Here is a 16723-nt window from a genome sequence, read left to right on the forward strand (position 1 = left end):
GCGCGGACGTAATGTTTGAACAAGGGAGAAAAACACAGTACCTCCAGACCCGGCGCTGGAGCGTCGTACCAAACGAGTCATCCCGGGATTTCGGCCCGTGCGATCGCTTTTGGACGCAGTTGGCCCTTCGCTGCTTTCTGCTACCGACCTTGCCTCCCAGTACGGCATTAGGGAGAGATATGTCGGCCCTTGTACCATATGTGACAAATCCCACGCCAACTCACAGCTCCAAACCGCCCTTGTCAATATAGCGGAAGAATTAGATGCCTTATATATTCAAGGGAAAAGTCATTTTCTCTGTCATATGGTAAGCACTGGAGTCGCAGATTTCAAAGTGTGCGCACGCGCCCTGCTTAAGGTAACATACATCAACTTTATTTCATCTCGAATTTCAGAATAACTACAAGAGCTAATGTCTTCGAGACATTACATTTACAGCTAAAATGTATAGCATGTGCCTCGCGAGGCAATTCCTCACTGTGTGCAGCCATCGTGGGAATCGAGCTGAGCTCGGTCAATCAAGCGTCCAATAAAATACATGGCATTTTCACGAGGCATCAGTGGCGTCGAAGTTTCTTCCTCCGACGCCATCCTGAACAGACTAAAGTCACCTGAGAATGCCATGTATTTTACTGCATAATTGATTGACCGAGCTCAGCTCGATTCTCACGATGGCCGCACACAGTGAGGAATTTGTTTCACGAGGCCAAAAATATCAAACATGTTTGAGTTTATCCTCAAGGCCTCGCGAGTCGCGAGGCGAATTTCTCACCACAATTTCCTCGCACACGTGAGGAGACGGCTGAGCAAACCGCATCGCGAGGCAGTTTGCTCGGCTCTTTTCTCACTGCGTGCGGCGGGCTTAAAGTGTAGAACTAGGGAATCACATCACAGCCATATATTCCTGTCACGGCGTTTTCACAGACTAATTTATTTTTAGATTGAGTTTCCTGTGAACGAGACTCCCGCAGGAGCACGATGACCAATTACAAGAATCTAAGGGTGCATTCTTTTCTCATTCCGAATAAGGAATTACGGAATATCGCAAAATGACCATAATTCTTTGCGAATAAGCTCGGGCATTCCAAGAACATGGCGCATATTGTTGTTTCGATCTACGATAATCGAGACAGACAGGTACGATGGTGGTTTACTCTAAACGAGACCGTGACCTAAATTTTTTATTTCGCAATTTGGTGTACAAAATATCCCCTTTAATAGGAAGGAAAAAAACATATAGCTAAAACGTACACAAAGCCCCTTACCCGGGGATGTAAATTATGATCTTGAAAACAACGACTCGGGAAACGGTTTGAGTCGATGTCGTTCTAAGTTGAGTGATTTTTCCATAAACTATATAAGACAGTGTTCCATATGCTCCAGACTTTCTACCTATCAGGTGTTTTTTCAAACAGTACTTTAAAAACCCTCTCGTTTAGCTACCGCAAAATGTACCCTGAGCCGATGAAATAACGCGCGTGATTAGAATCAGTACAGGCATCAATGGGGTAAGATTGGCACATTATATCTCAAGCACGGTGACATCTTTTTATTGTAGTTTTCAAAACAAGGATTAGTAGGAAACATTAAGGCCAAATTTGAAGAAAATCGTTGGACAACTTTTTTTTCTGAGGAATCACCGAGAGCGACTTTGGTAGTTGCAAAGCTGAAGAAAAAGCGGAACTATTAGTCGAGAGAACTCTGGATCATTGTTATTACCTCTTGACCAGGGGACCTTCGAGACTCGAGGGTTCCGAACCTATTTCAGCCTTTTTTCGGTTGCACAATTCTCCCTATATCTTAAAAACGGTAAGATTTTAGGTCACCAAATTCAAAATTGTTTTAGTTCTCGTTATCTTGAAATCATGTTAAGAGACCATTGGCCTGTTTCTCAAAATTCCCGCAACTTTTCGGGCCTATTTCGGGTTTATATCTTCGCAACGCCGAGGTTCTTAGCCATCAAACTTCGCAATCCTCTTTGTTTTTCTCACATCAAAAACATGTTAAAGGATCAGCTTTTCAAAGTAAGCAGATTGCAGTTTGACGACTGGCTTTTGAGGGGCCCGTTTCTGGAAAGTCCCGAACACTTTTCGGGCCCGAAAAGCCATCTGTGAAATTGCCAACCGCTTGTTTTGGAAAGCCGATCTTTTAACATGTTTTCAAGGTAACAAAAAGAAACATAACTGTGAAGTTTGACGAATTAAACGCTCTCCGTTCTTGAGTTACAAAGGGAATTGTGACACCCGAAGTTTCGGGACTTTCGAGAAACAGGCCCCAGTTCTCCAAAACAAGCTGAAAGGTTCTCGAAACACCGAAGTTTCTCGAGTTGGAACCCAGTTTGCCACGGTCACAAATCCCAGATGATATTCAAAATTTGTCAGTTCAGAAGAGGTTGACATGGCGTCAGGGTGATTGTATTGACATTTTAAAAGAATGGTGTGTTCTTCTTCATAGTATCCTCAGGCGAAAAAATCTCGGTTGCCTTGTTACAACCTAAGATACAATGGCTGTACCATACCCACCATTCGCAGTGGCTAATTTTATGGATGATGGAGAATGGAACGGTGTAAATGGACTAATGACTCGAAGATACGTTACAATTCCCAAATATTTCGATCCCAATCTGTTATTTTTTGGCGCCGGAGACTCTCCATTGGAATTATGCCAAAGATTAATGGATGCAGTAGTAAATTCTCCACATTTTGTGACTGTTAGACCGTCCATTAGCTTGTTGAGTATGATTCCAGAGATTATGGAGGAGCTACCAGCCGCCATGAAAGAGCTACAACTTGTCGCCTTTGGCAAAAAATACAACTGGAAGGTAGACGAACTGGAAGGAGTGTTTTACGTTACGAATTACGACTCAATGCGGCTGGATGGACTTAGGAAACAAAAGGATATTGCAGTGGAAGATTTTTTGGAGCACAAAAACATTTCAAGGAGTAAATTATATGGTGTTATTTTTCAGCAAAAGGAGCCGTTGTGGCTAAGTCCGATTCGCTCCGCTGAAGTTTACAACTTCAAGAAAAGATTAGCTGATGTTTTAGACGTGAAAACAGAAAATATATTCTGGATACAAAACCAGCAAAATATTGCAAATCTACTCTCTATAACTATGAGCCGGATTTACCGATGGCGAGACGACAAAGAAAGCGAGGTGTGTTTTTTTATCATTCCAGAAGTTTTGCGTAATATTTTGTTGTGCATGAGTTTGTTTACAATAAAATTTATAAGCGTTTCCGCATTAGAGAGAATTAAGCTTGTAATGAGTTTTTTTTGTCAAAATGCCATCTCCAAGTGCCCACACGGAACAATTTTTCATCGAAATATCATTCTGGGTAAGTTATTCGTTTATAGTAACAGATCTGGAAACCGCGATTTTAATTAATTCAAATATTATCCACATTTGATGTTTGCACAATGTTTTGAATTTTCAGTAATTGTTTTTTGCTCACTTAATTATTGCGCGCATCAAAAGCATACTCAGAGTCTTACGTTAAGCTTAAATTTGAACTAAAGAAGCTATTTTCTAATGCTGTCATTTACATTTGCGATATCCAAAAAATAGACAGAAATCTAAAGGAGGTCAGTGTCCAACATGTTAAAATGGCAGCAGAGAGAGAAAAAAAATAGAAACTGTTGACTCATGTCTGACATTTGAATGCAGTGTCGAAAAACAGAGATTATGGAAACTGTAATTAAAGATCAGGAGCACCCAACAAGAATATAGTTCAAAACCACTTCAACATAGCATTGTTAAACGTAATTAGTATTTAAATGGTAGGTAAAAGGTGCTGGCATATTTTTATCCCCTAATAATTTTTCAACTGTTCGGATTTCCGAGCTGAAAGTCTAGTGATCAGAAATTTATAGGGATCAAAACTTACCTTTTCGAAAATTTCAGCCAAAAATTCTAGGTGACCTATTTAGGGTAAAAATCCGTTAAAAATGGGCAATTATACCATTTTTTGGATGTTCGAAAATCCAAGGACAGGCACGCAAGGAAGAAATTTTACAACAAATGTTCTGAAAATTCTAGAGCAGATATTTTCCGAAAATTGACGTTGGGTGCCCCTGAAGGATCTTATCTGGGGACTGAGTTCAATCTTATAAACTCCTGCTCCTTTCATTACCTCTTAACCCATTGACTCCCAGGGGTTCCCCATTGACGAGTAACATCGTCTGGTGTTAGACAAAGTAAAATACTAAGTCTGACCGATTTAGGCCGGTTTGGGTGTTAAAGTGTTAATCTTGTGGTCGTTAGCCCATCAACCATTAACGTGATCTGTGTCTAAATTGTGGAATTTGTTAGAAAGGGCCATTTTTTAGTCACGTGTGAAGTGTGTACATTGATAAATGTGTATCATAGTCAGCTGGCCCCAGTTGTTTTAAGGGTGGATAGCGCTATCCACTGGATAAATCACTACCCACTGTAGAACTCAATTGGTTTTGCTAGTGTTTATCCACTGGATAGTGATTTATCTGGTGGATAGCGTTATCCACCTTTTGAACAACCAAGGCCTGGTGTAGACCTTGTTTCATCAAAGACATAGTTTTTGTTAATAAGTAATCATATTGTTCTAAGTTGCTGACCAGTTCGCATTTATTTAACCCTATCCAGACATTTCAACCCTCCCGATTTGATTGGGAGTCTTCCGATTTGATATGTTGCCTCCCACTCTTCCGATTTTTCACAGCTTCTCTCGGTTTATTGTGAAATTCTGAAAATAAGGAAAAAATTGCTTATATTTTTTAAAGTATTTTTTTACGATCTGAGTGTAAACATTATGTACTATACTTTCCTATGCTATAATGTCGAACACCTCATGTTGTGCAGACTCGTAAGGCCAGCAGTATTATTCCATTTTGGCGGACAAGCATGACCAAAACTCCAGTGGTGAGAATAAAGGCCTTTTAGGATACCACAGAAATGATGGCAAAATGCAGGAAATGTCACTTGAGAAAAAGTAGATTTGCAAAATTTCTTGAGGGACTGACGAAGGAATCCACTTAAGTTTTCAAAACTGGTCTTGCTTAAATGAAACAGTTCTTATCAGATCTCAATGGCCAACTTTGACGATAACGAGATCATTGCCATGCTTGAGAATATTTTCAAATCCCCCAATGGTTGCTTATCGAAAGGACAAGTCTCTGAAAGACTATCTTGTTAGAGCAAGAATTCCTTTACCTAATTTAACAACCAGGAGTTATATACGGTAACGGTCGAGTGACAGCATTACAACAACAACAACATCATAATAATAATAATAATAATAATAATAATAATAATAATAATAATAATGGGAGGAGAGACAATAACAGGGAATTAGTGTTACACGGACTAGTACAATGTGAATAAGACTTGGTTACATGCAAACAAATAATGATAATAATAATGATAATAATGGCTGTTATTTTAAGAGGGTAACACTCTACAGAAGCTGAATACACTGATAACGTTGTGGCCCTCACAAATAAAAGCAAGGGTTTTTGGTCAGATTTAGTGCTGCAGTAGTAAATTTCTTTAGCTGCCAACAACCTTTCAAGAATCACGTTTGTTTTTAAAGGAGAATGAGAAAATTGTGCAAGGGAAGATAGAGCTAAGTAAAGAAGAAATGCAGAAAGAGCTTCTTGAACCAACCACCATGCTGTACGGGGAACTTGCTGAAAAAGATGGGTAAGTAATGCATACAGCTTCCTCTGCTGCTTGGACATACAGTGCATTCAGACTTGTTCATAAGGGAGTTTAAGAAACGACAGCGGCTACAGCAATGACAATGCCAAAAAGAAGTCATAATTATTATTGGTTGAAAGAACCAAAATGATTGTGCTGCACATTTTTGAACAATTCTGTCCTGTACTCGTCAAAACTACTACATGAAATGACCACATTTAAGTTTTTGACAACAACGTGGACAAACTACAGTGTATCTTTTGGTCTCACTCTTTACTTCAAATCCATCCATTCCATATCAATCCAGTCACAGGACACTTCGCCCATATTGAATAATATAAACAAGATGGAATAATCATGAAATACTTAGAATGGCTCAAACTTATATTTTGAAGTGAGGTTTTCGTCACCATAGCCGTCTTGGTTTCTTAAACTCCCAATGCTTCATGAATGCACAGTAGGTTATATCTTGGATATTTTGGGGTGTGGTTCAGGGTGTTCATTAGGCATCTACATGTATGACTGAGGAATTTTTTGAAATTCTCCCACTGGATTTTTCTCATTAAGTTAGTGGCCATCATATTTGCAGCAGGGCTTTGTTGTTTCAGGCAACTTAACAGTATGACTCTAAAACTCAGGAAGAATTATTATTAATTTACAGTGTTTGTTCCTTGTGCTTTGAGGAGCTATCTTAGTGGTGGTTACATGTTTGAAAGCACCTAGCTGGTTTCCACTGCAGTTGTTCTGGTGTTATGTCTTAAAATGCTACAATGATAAAAAAAATTCAGTTCCCTTTTTTCTTCAGATTTTGAAAGCGTGTTTGCTTGACACCTGACTGGCAAAATTTTGAGCTTAGAATTACATCCAAAGGCTGTTTGCTTTGAGTGCAAGTTTTGGATTTCACAGTCTGCCATTACTCACGTTCAAGACTGACCAATTGGACCTCAGAGGGTTGGATCAAGGATGAGATGACGTCAAAGACTCACTAGCTTAAAATTGCAACGTGTAAATGCAGCTTATTATACATAAAAACACAAGTTTAAAAGTCTGAAAGCTCGAAACTCCTGTGCTCCATATTAATTTTGGCAGGTGCGCACACATTGCATTTTTAAACTAGTGAGTCTTTGACGTTGTCTGGTCCTTGATCCAGCTCTCTAGAGATTTTAAAGTTAGTAATGGCGGACCGTTAAATAAGAAAACTCCAGTCACAATAAACAGGTGACTTTTTTAAATGAAGGCTGAAAACTTCGGTCACTTAGTGTTCAGTTAACATAGTCTTGAAATACAAAGAAAAAAGTAGAATTGATTTTTGGTCATAGTTCCTGTAGCATTTTAAGGCATTGGCATACTGTCACCATTAGCAATCCCAAGTAAAACTGCAAAACCTGGAAACCAATGAAAACAAAATCTTATTGATCTTAAAAGAATTTTGCTCTCAAGCACTATCTTGTTCAACGTTCGTTCAAAAATGGCATGTGATGTGGACTGGGCATTTAAAGTCCAGTTGTTTAAAAACATCAAGAAAGCTTCACAGGCTGGGATACAAAACAATGCGCCAAAAATAGAATTAGATTTCCTTTTTGCATTTCAATTCTGGATTTCAGTGTTTCAACAAACGGACAGCCTTGATCTTACCTATATTCATTTTCAAGTAATTCTGTTCCACTCCCCATTTTTGCATATAAAAATTGTTTAAAGGGATGAAAATATGAGTGGAAACATTGTCACATCTTGGAAGTGACATTTGCTTTGAAACGTTTGTGAAAATATATGTAACCATGATGTAACCCAGTTTTACCCCATACTTTCAGGATTGTTCTGGCTGAAGGAGTCTAAAAGTGCCTGTAGAAGAATATCTGATCATTTTACTTGAAAGGACTTTGCAAAAAAGTAGATTCAAGTACTGTTACTTGCAAAACAAGTACAACTGATGTTATGTGTAAAAATATTTAAGTTATGTTTTTTACATTCCTTTGGCATGGAGGCAGTAAAACTTCCAGAGCCATTATCATGTTCATTATGATATAATCATTTCGCTAAAGTGTCTATCACCTCAACACAGCTTTCCACTTAATTTATTCTCTAAAATCACCCCAAATACGTTTTGTTATTTTGAGAACCTTTTGAACGAGTTTTCACTTTTTTATTGGCTTTGAAAGGCGGGAAAAGTGGTCATACTTTGATCCATAACCGAGCAATGCAGGGGAATGGGTTCGATACCGGGTTGACGTCACAAATTAATATACAATAAGAACTTTCTCAATGCAAAGCAGATTGTGACATCAACCCGGTAGGGAACCCAATTTCCCCTTCATTACTCTGTTATTGATCAAAGTAGGACCACTTTTCCCGTCTTTCCAAGCCAATAAAAAAGTGAAAACTCATTCAAAATGTTCTCAAAATAACACTCGAGAAATGTTTTTGGGATGATTTCAGAAAATATATAAAGCGAAAAACTGTGCTGAGGTGTTAGGTACTTTCAACCTGAGCATTTATTTTTCTAGAATGAGAAGTGTACTATGATGCATGATTTAATCATGCTAAAAAATGTAACAATTAAAGTCTTTGTGTTAGTATCCGTTGCCGTCTTGCAAATTTAGAGCACTAATGTTTCACTTTGGCTAACCATGTTTTAAGATTAGTTTATTGTAGAATTTCATTATATAATACATTTTTCAATCTGCACTGCTCGCAGGTAGCAATAGCTAGTCGAGGCGAGCAGTGAGATGTGACGGTTTCGCAGACTTGGGCCAATGGGTAACTTGATATGGTTTCAGAAGTTTGTTGGCCAGTGGAACTCGCCAACATAAATCGCATGGATTTGACATATAGATCCGTAACCCTGAACAAAAGGTATCATCTCGAGCCTCTGGGGAATAAAAAGAAGGATTTGCGTTAGTTTATTACACAGAGCCTCGATATGATGCCTTTTGTTTTGGACTGAAAACGGAAGGGGACTATTCAGCCCATGAAAATTTGTTTTTATTAACGGAGTTGATAATGTAAATTGGCCACCGTACAGAGATTCTAAAAGAATCTCTGTACGGTGGCCAATTTACATCATCAACTCCGTTGATAAAACCAAATTTTTGTATACTACTTCCCCACCGACGCAGCACCACAGTTTCTTTAGAAACTACCCTTTTATTCAGCCCATGGACACGGGACCCGAACCTGGGAATATTGATTACTGAAACCGTCACCTAACCACTCGACCACCACACCGCTAGCTGCTTAGAAGCAATAATTTAAACACTATTTGATAATGCTGTATTATCAAACGGCAACAAACAATATTAAACACTTCAAAAGGTCAGTTTAATACCAAACTTCACGACAAAACTAAACATTTTAAAATCAAAGGCTAGGCCCAATTAATCTAGCTTAGGCCTAATTACTCTTCAGCAGCGATATTCTGTGGGAGACTTGAAAAGATCTTTTTTTAGAGAGCGACTTCTTGATCTCGAGTCCTGGCTCGAGTCCTGATTTTTTTCGCAAACCTCGGAAGGCTAAAAAAACAGGAAATACAAGTCGTATAATAGCCAAATTAGTATGGATCGAAATCTTAACCATTTCAGATTGTGCTATGCAAAAAACCGCTTGAAAAAAGACCTATAAGAGAAAGCATACAAAACAGGAAAAACCAGCTAAAACATTACAGCAAACGAGAAGTGAGACAAAATATGAATGTGTAAAATCGTCTTGACATCCGGGCGACTCACTCTCTTCATTACTGGATTCGTCTTTGCAACATGATCTAAACTCAGCAATGTCCTCTCAAAACCCCCCCCAAATAAAAGCAGATGTCGCTCTTATCTTGGGCCTTGGGCCCCAGGATAATAAGGCGAACATCGAGGATGAGTAAGTAGAAAAGTCTTTCGCTGCAGAAATGCTAGAGAGGAGTTCTGAGGGCGGCCAGGATTATTCTGCTGTGGAGGCTATTGAAGCATGCAGTTGGTTCTCAGTTACATCTACTTGGCGATAGAGAAAATCAGCCAAGAAACCATTTCCTTCTAAGTCCTACAGCAACAGGAATAATAGGTCCTTCAAATGGGGGTTAAGGCCCGTTTACACAGTTTCAATATTTGCTTCAACATGCATTCAACACTTCGTTGAACCAAATGTTTGGTGCGTTTGAAGAGGTCGACTAATATTGTTGAAAGCGTAAAAAATGTTGAAAGCATGTTGAATCAAGTTTAAATCGGTTTAAACTTTCATTCAACATCGATTCAACTTTTCTTTTGTTCTCGAAAATGTTGAATGGTGTTGAAGCCCTTTGAACACTGTTCAACGATTGTAGAACACACGCATGCGCACATCAGGCAGCAAAAGTCAATATGGCGTAGTTTGTTTGGTCGAGATAGTCTGGTTTCTAGTTCTTAGTTCCTCGCAATCAATTTCGCGAAAGTATTGGTTCTCCGCACAACTTTGTTTTTGCGTCCAACATTTGCCCAACATCCGTTCAACTTTTGTTGAACCAATGTTGGTCAAATGTTGAAACCGTTTAAATTAAACGGGCCTTTACTCGTGGCCTCACTACAGTGAAGGTATGGATGCTGTGTTTTGCCGATTAAGTCTACGCATGCCTCTATTGCAATCCAGACAGTCTAGTGCAAGTAATGGGTTCCTGGTATAGCGACTACAAATTTACCATGGTAAAGATTTAGACACAGCCCTTATTTGTTTTGTAATCAGTTTCAATATCCATTGGTTTGCCGAGGCAGTGTTAGAAGTAGTAATGAATTGACTCTGTACAACTGTTGTGCTTCCGATGAGCAAGACAGTCGATAATTTTTAGACTTTTATTGGGAAGACGACGGATATTGTAGTTCCAATAAGGAATCCATGGAAATAATTATACTGCGTCCTCTGAACCCAAAACCCCCAAATTTTCAAAAGCTGCTTAAAAGCTTTGTGCGCCATCAGCTTTTCCCGGAATGCTACGGCCCTGTTGTTTCGAGAACTTTCAGGTTTTTCTCAGCAAAAAGATAAAATTTAAGTTTAGGGCACTGGTGGATATCATTAACATAGAACAAAAAGAGAAGGGGACCAAAAACAGAGCCTTGAGAGACTCCAAAACTAATTGTGGCTTTATTTGATATGTGATCAGCAATTTGAGTAGTTTGGCTATGATTATTTAAATATGAGGAAAACCATAGCAGTTGAGTTCATCTGGAAGAATGTTATGATCAACAGTGTCAAAAGGTTTTTTAAGGCCAATGAGCACACCACATGAGTATAGACCTTGATTCATATTTGCCTGGATTGCAACAATCATGTCTAAAAAAGCTTGTTGAGTAGAGTGTCCTTTACGAAAGCCGTACTTGTGCTTTTCAATGTTTTTCATCATTCTAGTATAGTACATAAGTCTTTCGCATATTCTGTTAAAGTTTGACAATAAAGATATAGGTCTATAGTTATTAGGATCTTTCTCATCTTCAGATTTGAATGTTATATATACACAACATGAAACACTGTCCGGTAGCACACTCGAATCTGTTTTATTGTGAATGTGCCATCCAGTACAAATATGGTTACCTTAGCTTAATTTACGTTGAAAGCTTAGTGTGTTCACATCTTGGTTCGGAGCACGCGCGATGATAGGTTTGAACAATTTCGATCTTCAAACCTTAGGCGTGTGCGCTGAATGAAACCGTTCTTAAAGTCGCTCACATCAAGTACCGTAAAGTACCCTTGGTACTTTCGGAATTAGCAGAGGGTTACCCGTACTAATGAAAATGGGCTCACACAAGTGAGCTACACGGCCAACGTTTGCAAAAACGTAATCCTTCCTTGCAGTGGGTCCCATTCAGTTGAGTTGAAGAGTATATAGGACCTTGCTGACCCGGAGAAATATCACAACTACATGTTGCAGGGGAAGAGCTAAGGAACTTCTTCATGTCTTTACCTTTGTCAGGTGGAGCCCCAGATGGGGCTTTAATGTGACTGTGTGATGCAGTTATGAGCTATGCTGCCGTTATTTGACTCTGTAGCTGCGTGATGCAGCTCGAGTCAAAGACCCAAATTTCGACCTTGCTCACCACAGAGTCTCCGGTAGCTCCGTGGTTAGAGCATCCGACTAGATCACGGAGGGTCGTGGGTTCAAATGCCATCTGGAGCTCAGACTTTTTCCGAGTTTCCAGTGGGTTCCATTGTCACCATTTCATTTACTGTATATATACTTTCTCCACGAGATTACAATTTGTCCTTTGGATTTGGTTTTTCCTGATACCACTTTTAAAAAACCGCGGGATTAAAACCACTGTTACATCGATGTCTTGGAAATGGATGATTCCTGATTAAAAAAATGCTTATATCTTTCAAGGCTGATCTTTAGCGATGAATTTGCTTTTTGCGCGGTCGCTAAGGTGTGCTATCAATGACATTTCACTTTAGATACATTAATAACTAGATGCTTCTGTGAAGCATACACTGGCTTGCCTGTGGTACGTGCTACAGAAAATCAGAAGGCACTGAATTGTGTGGTATTGAAATACAGCATTCCAGTCTCTGAAGAATAACAAATAAAAGAGAAGCGAGAAACATTGGCTTCTGGGCTGACATGTTGATAATTTTCAAGTTCCCTCACAACTTCTTTTCACCACAAGTGTGCCCTATGAGCATCCGAAAACTTTGTAATACTAAACTTCACTGAAGTCAAGCCCTGTTTCGCGGGGTTAGTGTTGGGATGGGAGACCAAAACAATAAGCCCCTCATAAAAAACAGAAACATCTGACCGAAAATACTATTAACGCTAACAAATGCGAACTCAGCAAGGTACAGATTCTGTTAGCGTGCTTTATGCAAAACAAATATTGATGAAAAAGCAAATAAATATTGATACACAGTTTTCAGAAAGAGCAGAAGGAAGTTTCCCGGACGGTCGATCGAGAATAAAATATTTACGACATGAAAACAACATTAATTTTGAACCTTGAATAAAGATCGTTTTCACTGTCACGCAATAAAAAAAATAAATCAAAAACTATCCAGTGCAAAACGCTAAGAAATTGTTATCTTATAGAAGATAAAGAAATAAGACACTTGTCCAAGTTTTAGGCCTCTGCGTTTCCCCAAACTTCAGATATTCGTCGAAATGTTTCGCAGGCCGAAAAATAGTGTAAACATCTGGAACTGACTTTGGCTATCTAGGCGACTGATTATCACTACTGAAAAAACAAGCATTTACATAAGCACTTTTCCTAATGCTCTAACTTCTAAAAGGGCTCAAAATCATGAGATAAGTGTATATTTTTCAACAAACTTGATCGTAGCTTTGTGTCACGCACCTAAATAATCCGGAAATTCAAAATGCTCTGGTTTCCAAACGAAGCACGCTATTGAGCTGTGAAATTGTCAACAGATATAGATATGCCGCCTCTTATGCCTGATGAGAATAAAAACTTTGGTGGATCTTTAGTTTTAGATTTTGGAAGGTGATGACGTCACGTGAAAATAAAAAGTTACGATCAGCGACAAACATTTTGGGAGATTTTTGCTACGTTCAAGTAAATTGCAAAATCGAAAGTGACATGGCCGGAATTCAGCGGGCGCCGTGATTAAGTTACCGCGGCATGTTTACTCGCCAAACAGTGAAGCATCTGTGTCAAATGATGGCAAGATACCGGGTTTTTGTAAGTTTCTTTTTCTGTCAAGTGTTATAAAGTTTGACAATGAAATGAGCGAAGTCAAAACAAAGATCACAATCGCCCAACTCTTGTTTATGCAAAGTCAAAATTTACTCTCCAAGACGCGTACGACGTTATTTATCACCAGGTAATTCCATCATTTTGGAAATAGCAGCTACTTTATTATTCATCTGCGTCACAAGTTTTCACTGATTTTGGGCCTCATTTTGTTGTAACTCAAGCACGCTTCCGACAGGCCTGTGAACCCTTCCTGCTTACAGAGCAATACTAAAAAACTTCTCCCATATCACATTTGAACCTTAAGCTCGAAAATTCAATACACAACATGATATTATAATTCACAAAGGCAGAAAATACCACAGAATCCTTTTCCAGCGAAAATTTTATTGAAACAAACAACATATTTGCTCTTAGAGGCGAAAACCTCTTCCTATTTGATTGCGTGCGTGAAGACAAGAAACTCAATTGTGTCAAATTACCATGTACTTCAGGTAAATACTGCTCACTTTGATTTCGTCTCGACGGGCGATAGATTGTTGTCGAAGTCCAGTACTCGTCGCTTTTGAGATTCATGCCTAGTTTATCCAACTGACTTTCCATTATTGAGCTCCATAAGGGTATATTTTGTTTAAGGATTGGCGTTGCATGACTTTCGACGCCATTGCAGGCTAAGTTAATGATTCTACTGTGTCCACCAGAGAAATCTACGCAGTTCCACCACCCTCTCGATCCTAAGAAAACACGCGCAGAAGGCTCTATACACAAAGACACCACTTACCAGGGGAGTGACCGGCAAGACTTTTACCGACACGGAAAAAAAAAAAAAAAAAAAAAAAAAAGAAAAAAAAAAGAAAAAAAAGAAAACAAACAAACTAAACGCAGACCTCGACTGGGTTTGCCCATAGGCAACCCAGTAATGAGCAGTTGGCAGTCAACAAAAGGAATGACAACGTGGTCCTGATCAGTTTTCGCTTATATGAAATGAAAGAATTTGGCTGGATAGTAAGACTGTCATAAAATTTATAAGTTACGTTCTTTCACAGATCATGCCATTCGGCCATTGTGTAATCACGTGAAATCGACTGATATACTTTTAGTGCACGTTTCTACACCTGATGGAGCGTGCCATGTGACATTTTGGGTGATGAAACCTCACAATAACTCGCAGCTGCAAAACATTCTCTTCCTCGATTGGTTGCACGAACTGAAGGGAAATTCCCTGTCTATTGCATTATTAATGAGTTAATACAAAATATCTTCCATTATTTCATATTTTGCAAGATTTTCGAATATTCATAACTACGCTACAAGAAACAGTATTAGACTATTCATGCCAAAGGTTAAATTAAATTATGGGAAACGGACCTTCCTTTTCAGTGGTACAAAGATTTTTAATGCCCGGGTTCCCGTTAAACATTGTTTAGAGTGAAAACGTACAGATATTTTGCCGCGGACCGAGGAAGAAATTTCTTTTTTAATAACTGATTTATGTTATTGCAATTTTTATCATTTTGGCTCCTTGTATGTAAACTGTTTCATAGCTTTTAAATGTAGTTCTTAAATTATATTTGTGACGGTATTACATAAGCTCGTATCACGTGCTCACGTGCTCAGTTTTTGTTTTGTAAAGTCGTTTATAAATAAATTTACTTGGATTTAGATAGGGGTATCATCCTTTTAAATACGAAACGACACGATATATTACAATATTATATATTTTAGGCTTTGATCTGTAACACTTTCAGCTACAGGGACCCTATGGAGACCAGCCTCAGAGCTGAATTGATTAACCCGTTCAATAAACAATTTAAGTTTCACTTCGCTTCACTTCACTATTTCATCATATTCGTCTATTTCTCTAGCAAGCATGAGACATTAGTCATCTGGTTTTATAGTCTGTACATTTCATCACTCAGTGGTATTTTTTAGAAGTTGTCATTATTAGTTGCCGCTACTTTCAACCGAAAATCATCATTTGTTTTTCAACGAGTTGCTTAAAAATAGCGCCGCAGGGTTCCTTACAATTAGGCGTATTGAAAGCGAAACAAGCCATTGTCCTTGATAGGTTGGGAAATTACCGTCGCATTGCATAACCAGTTTCCTGTTTTTCAACAAAAGTTCAAATTCCACTCTGTGCCGAATTTCATTGCAACTGACTGGTAAATCAACGACTTTAGCCTAGAAGAAAATCACGACTTAATGACGGTTCACTGACGATTTTTTCGATGGAATCACATGTTCTAGCAAAGGGAGCAGCAGGCCAATACTTCACTGATCTAGTCGAAGCTTGTGAGGATCATTTCAAAAGAATTTACCCAGAGTGTGTAAATTCAACTCATCATGAAACGGTTATGTGCCCTCCTGTGTTTCCATTTGGATACGTCGCTCCTACAGGTCAAGCTTCTGGAGCAAAGGCACTCACTACAGTGGAGGAAGACGCTATTCGTGGCGATAATGCGGAACTCAAAATATTTCACCTGCTGGAGAAGCTAGGGCAAAACACGAAACAGCCTATGTTTGTTCTCACGCAGCTAAAACTATCAGAGTTTTCCAAAAATGTACTCCAGCAGAAGTTGCCGGCAGATCATCCAGTTTTGAGTAGAAATTTCAACGGAGAAATCGACTTTGTGATCATTCACCGTAAACTTGGTGTCATTCTTATGGAAGTCAAATCCAAAGATAAGTTCAGTAAGAGCCTTCAAGGCCAAGCAAGGAAACAGCTTCAAAAGGGCGAAGAAATTATCCATGCTCTTTTACAAGCTGATCACAGAACGGAAATAAGCATCCCTGTTTACAAAGTCATCGCCATGCCGAATGTTGCCGATCAGTGTCACGGAAATTCGGATTTTATCGGTCTACGAGAGATTCATGTTCGCTCTGATAATCATTTCAACAGTTGGTGGAAATCAATGTTTATTGAAAAGGAATTCGAGCCCGAACAACAACAAAAACTACAGCACCTAATTAGTATGTGCGTTTGCCAGAAGTCTGAAGTCAGTTCGGTGGTGCTTGCAAGTGTTTACAAAAAGATTGCTACCCAGAACTTTCTTCAAAAGAGCTACAAAAAGGGAATGACAGACCCTGGCGACAGATTCCAGGAAGTATCGAGACCAGCTGAAAACTGGGAGCAAGAAATCTTAGCCAAGCAATTTTTGTTCCTAAATCCTGACCAACTGCGTATATGGAACGGTGACTCCCACATGTTCTTCAATGGCTCCTCTGGCAGTGGTAAAACAATCTTGCTTCAGTTCAAAGCTTTAAAATGTGCTAAAGCCACCCAGCAAAAAGTGGTTGTTGTTGTTCCGTTGCCATTAATTGCACAATACAAGGAATTTTTCGCACAGAATGGTATTTCAGACGAAACAGTTGATGTTCTCTCTCCTCTAGAATTCTTTCACGG

General features: G+C 39.0%; 2 protein-coding genes across 2 annotated transcripts in view; both read left to right on the plus strand.

Annotated features, from left to right (window-relative positions):
• Nucleotides 1–2362: 2362 nt before the first annotated feature.
• LOC138045315 (uncharacterized) lies at nt 2363–8250 on the plus strand. The gene is made up of 3 exons (XM_068891760.1): nt 2363–3157; nt 5568–5677; nt 7486–8250. The coding sequence occupies exons 1-3, from the start codon at nt 2504–2506 to the stop codon at nt 7508–7510; spliced, it is 789 nt and encodes a 262-aa protein (XP_068747861.1). The 5' UTR covers nt 2363–2503; the 3' UTR covers nt 7511–8250.
• Nucleotides 8251–13389: 5139 nt separating this feature from the next.
• LOC138045311 (uncharacterized) overlaps nt 13390–16723 on the plus strand; it is a 4668-nt gene continuing 1334 nt past the window's right edge. Inside the window, exon 1 of the mRNA XM_068891751.1 lies at nt 13390–16723. This exon is cut by the window's right edge and continues 1334 nt beyond it. Coding sequence (XP_068747852.1) covers nt 15549–16723 — 1175 coding nt within the window. The 5' untranslated portion in view covers nt 13390–15548.

This window comes from Montipora capricornis, chromosome 4, assembly GCF_036669925.1.
Source record: "Montipora capricornis isolate CH-2021 chromosome 4, ASM3666992v2, whole genome shotgun sequence".
NCBI lineage: Eukaryota > Metazoa > Cnidaria > Anthozoa > Scleractinia > Acroporidae > Montipora > Montipora capricornis.

Bases quoted from the DNA above. Each gene is read 5' to 3' on its own strand.
- LOC138045315 (XM_068891760.1), top strand. From the start codon at position 2,504: ATGGCTGTACCATACCCACCATTCGCAGTGGCTAATTTTATGGATGAT. The intron at 3,158-5,567 runs GTGTGTTTTTTT...TTGTTTTTAAAG, and splicing joins GAGACGACAAAGAAAGCGAG to GAGAATGAGAAAATTGTGCA. The intron at 5,678-7,485 runs GTAAGTAATGCA...CCATACTTTCAG, and splicing joins GAACTTGCTGAAAAAGATGG to GATTGTTCTGGCTGAAGGAG.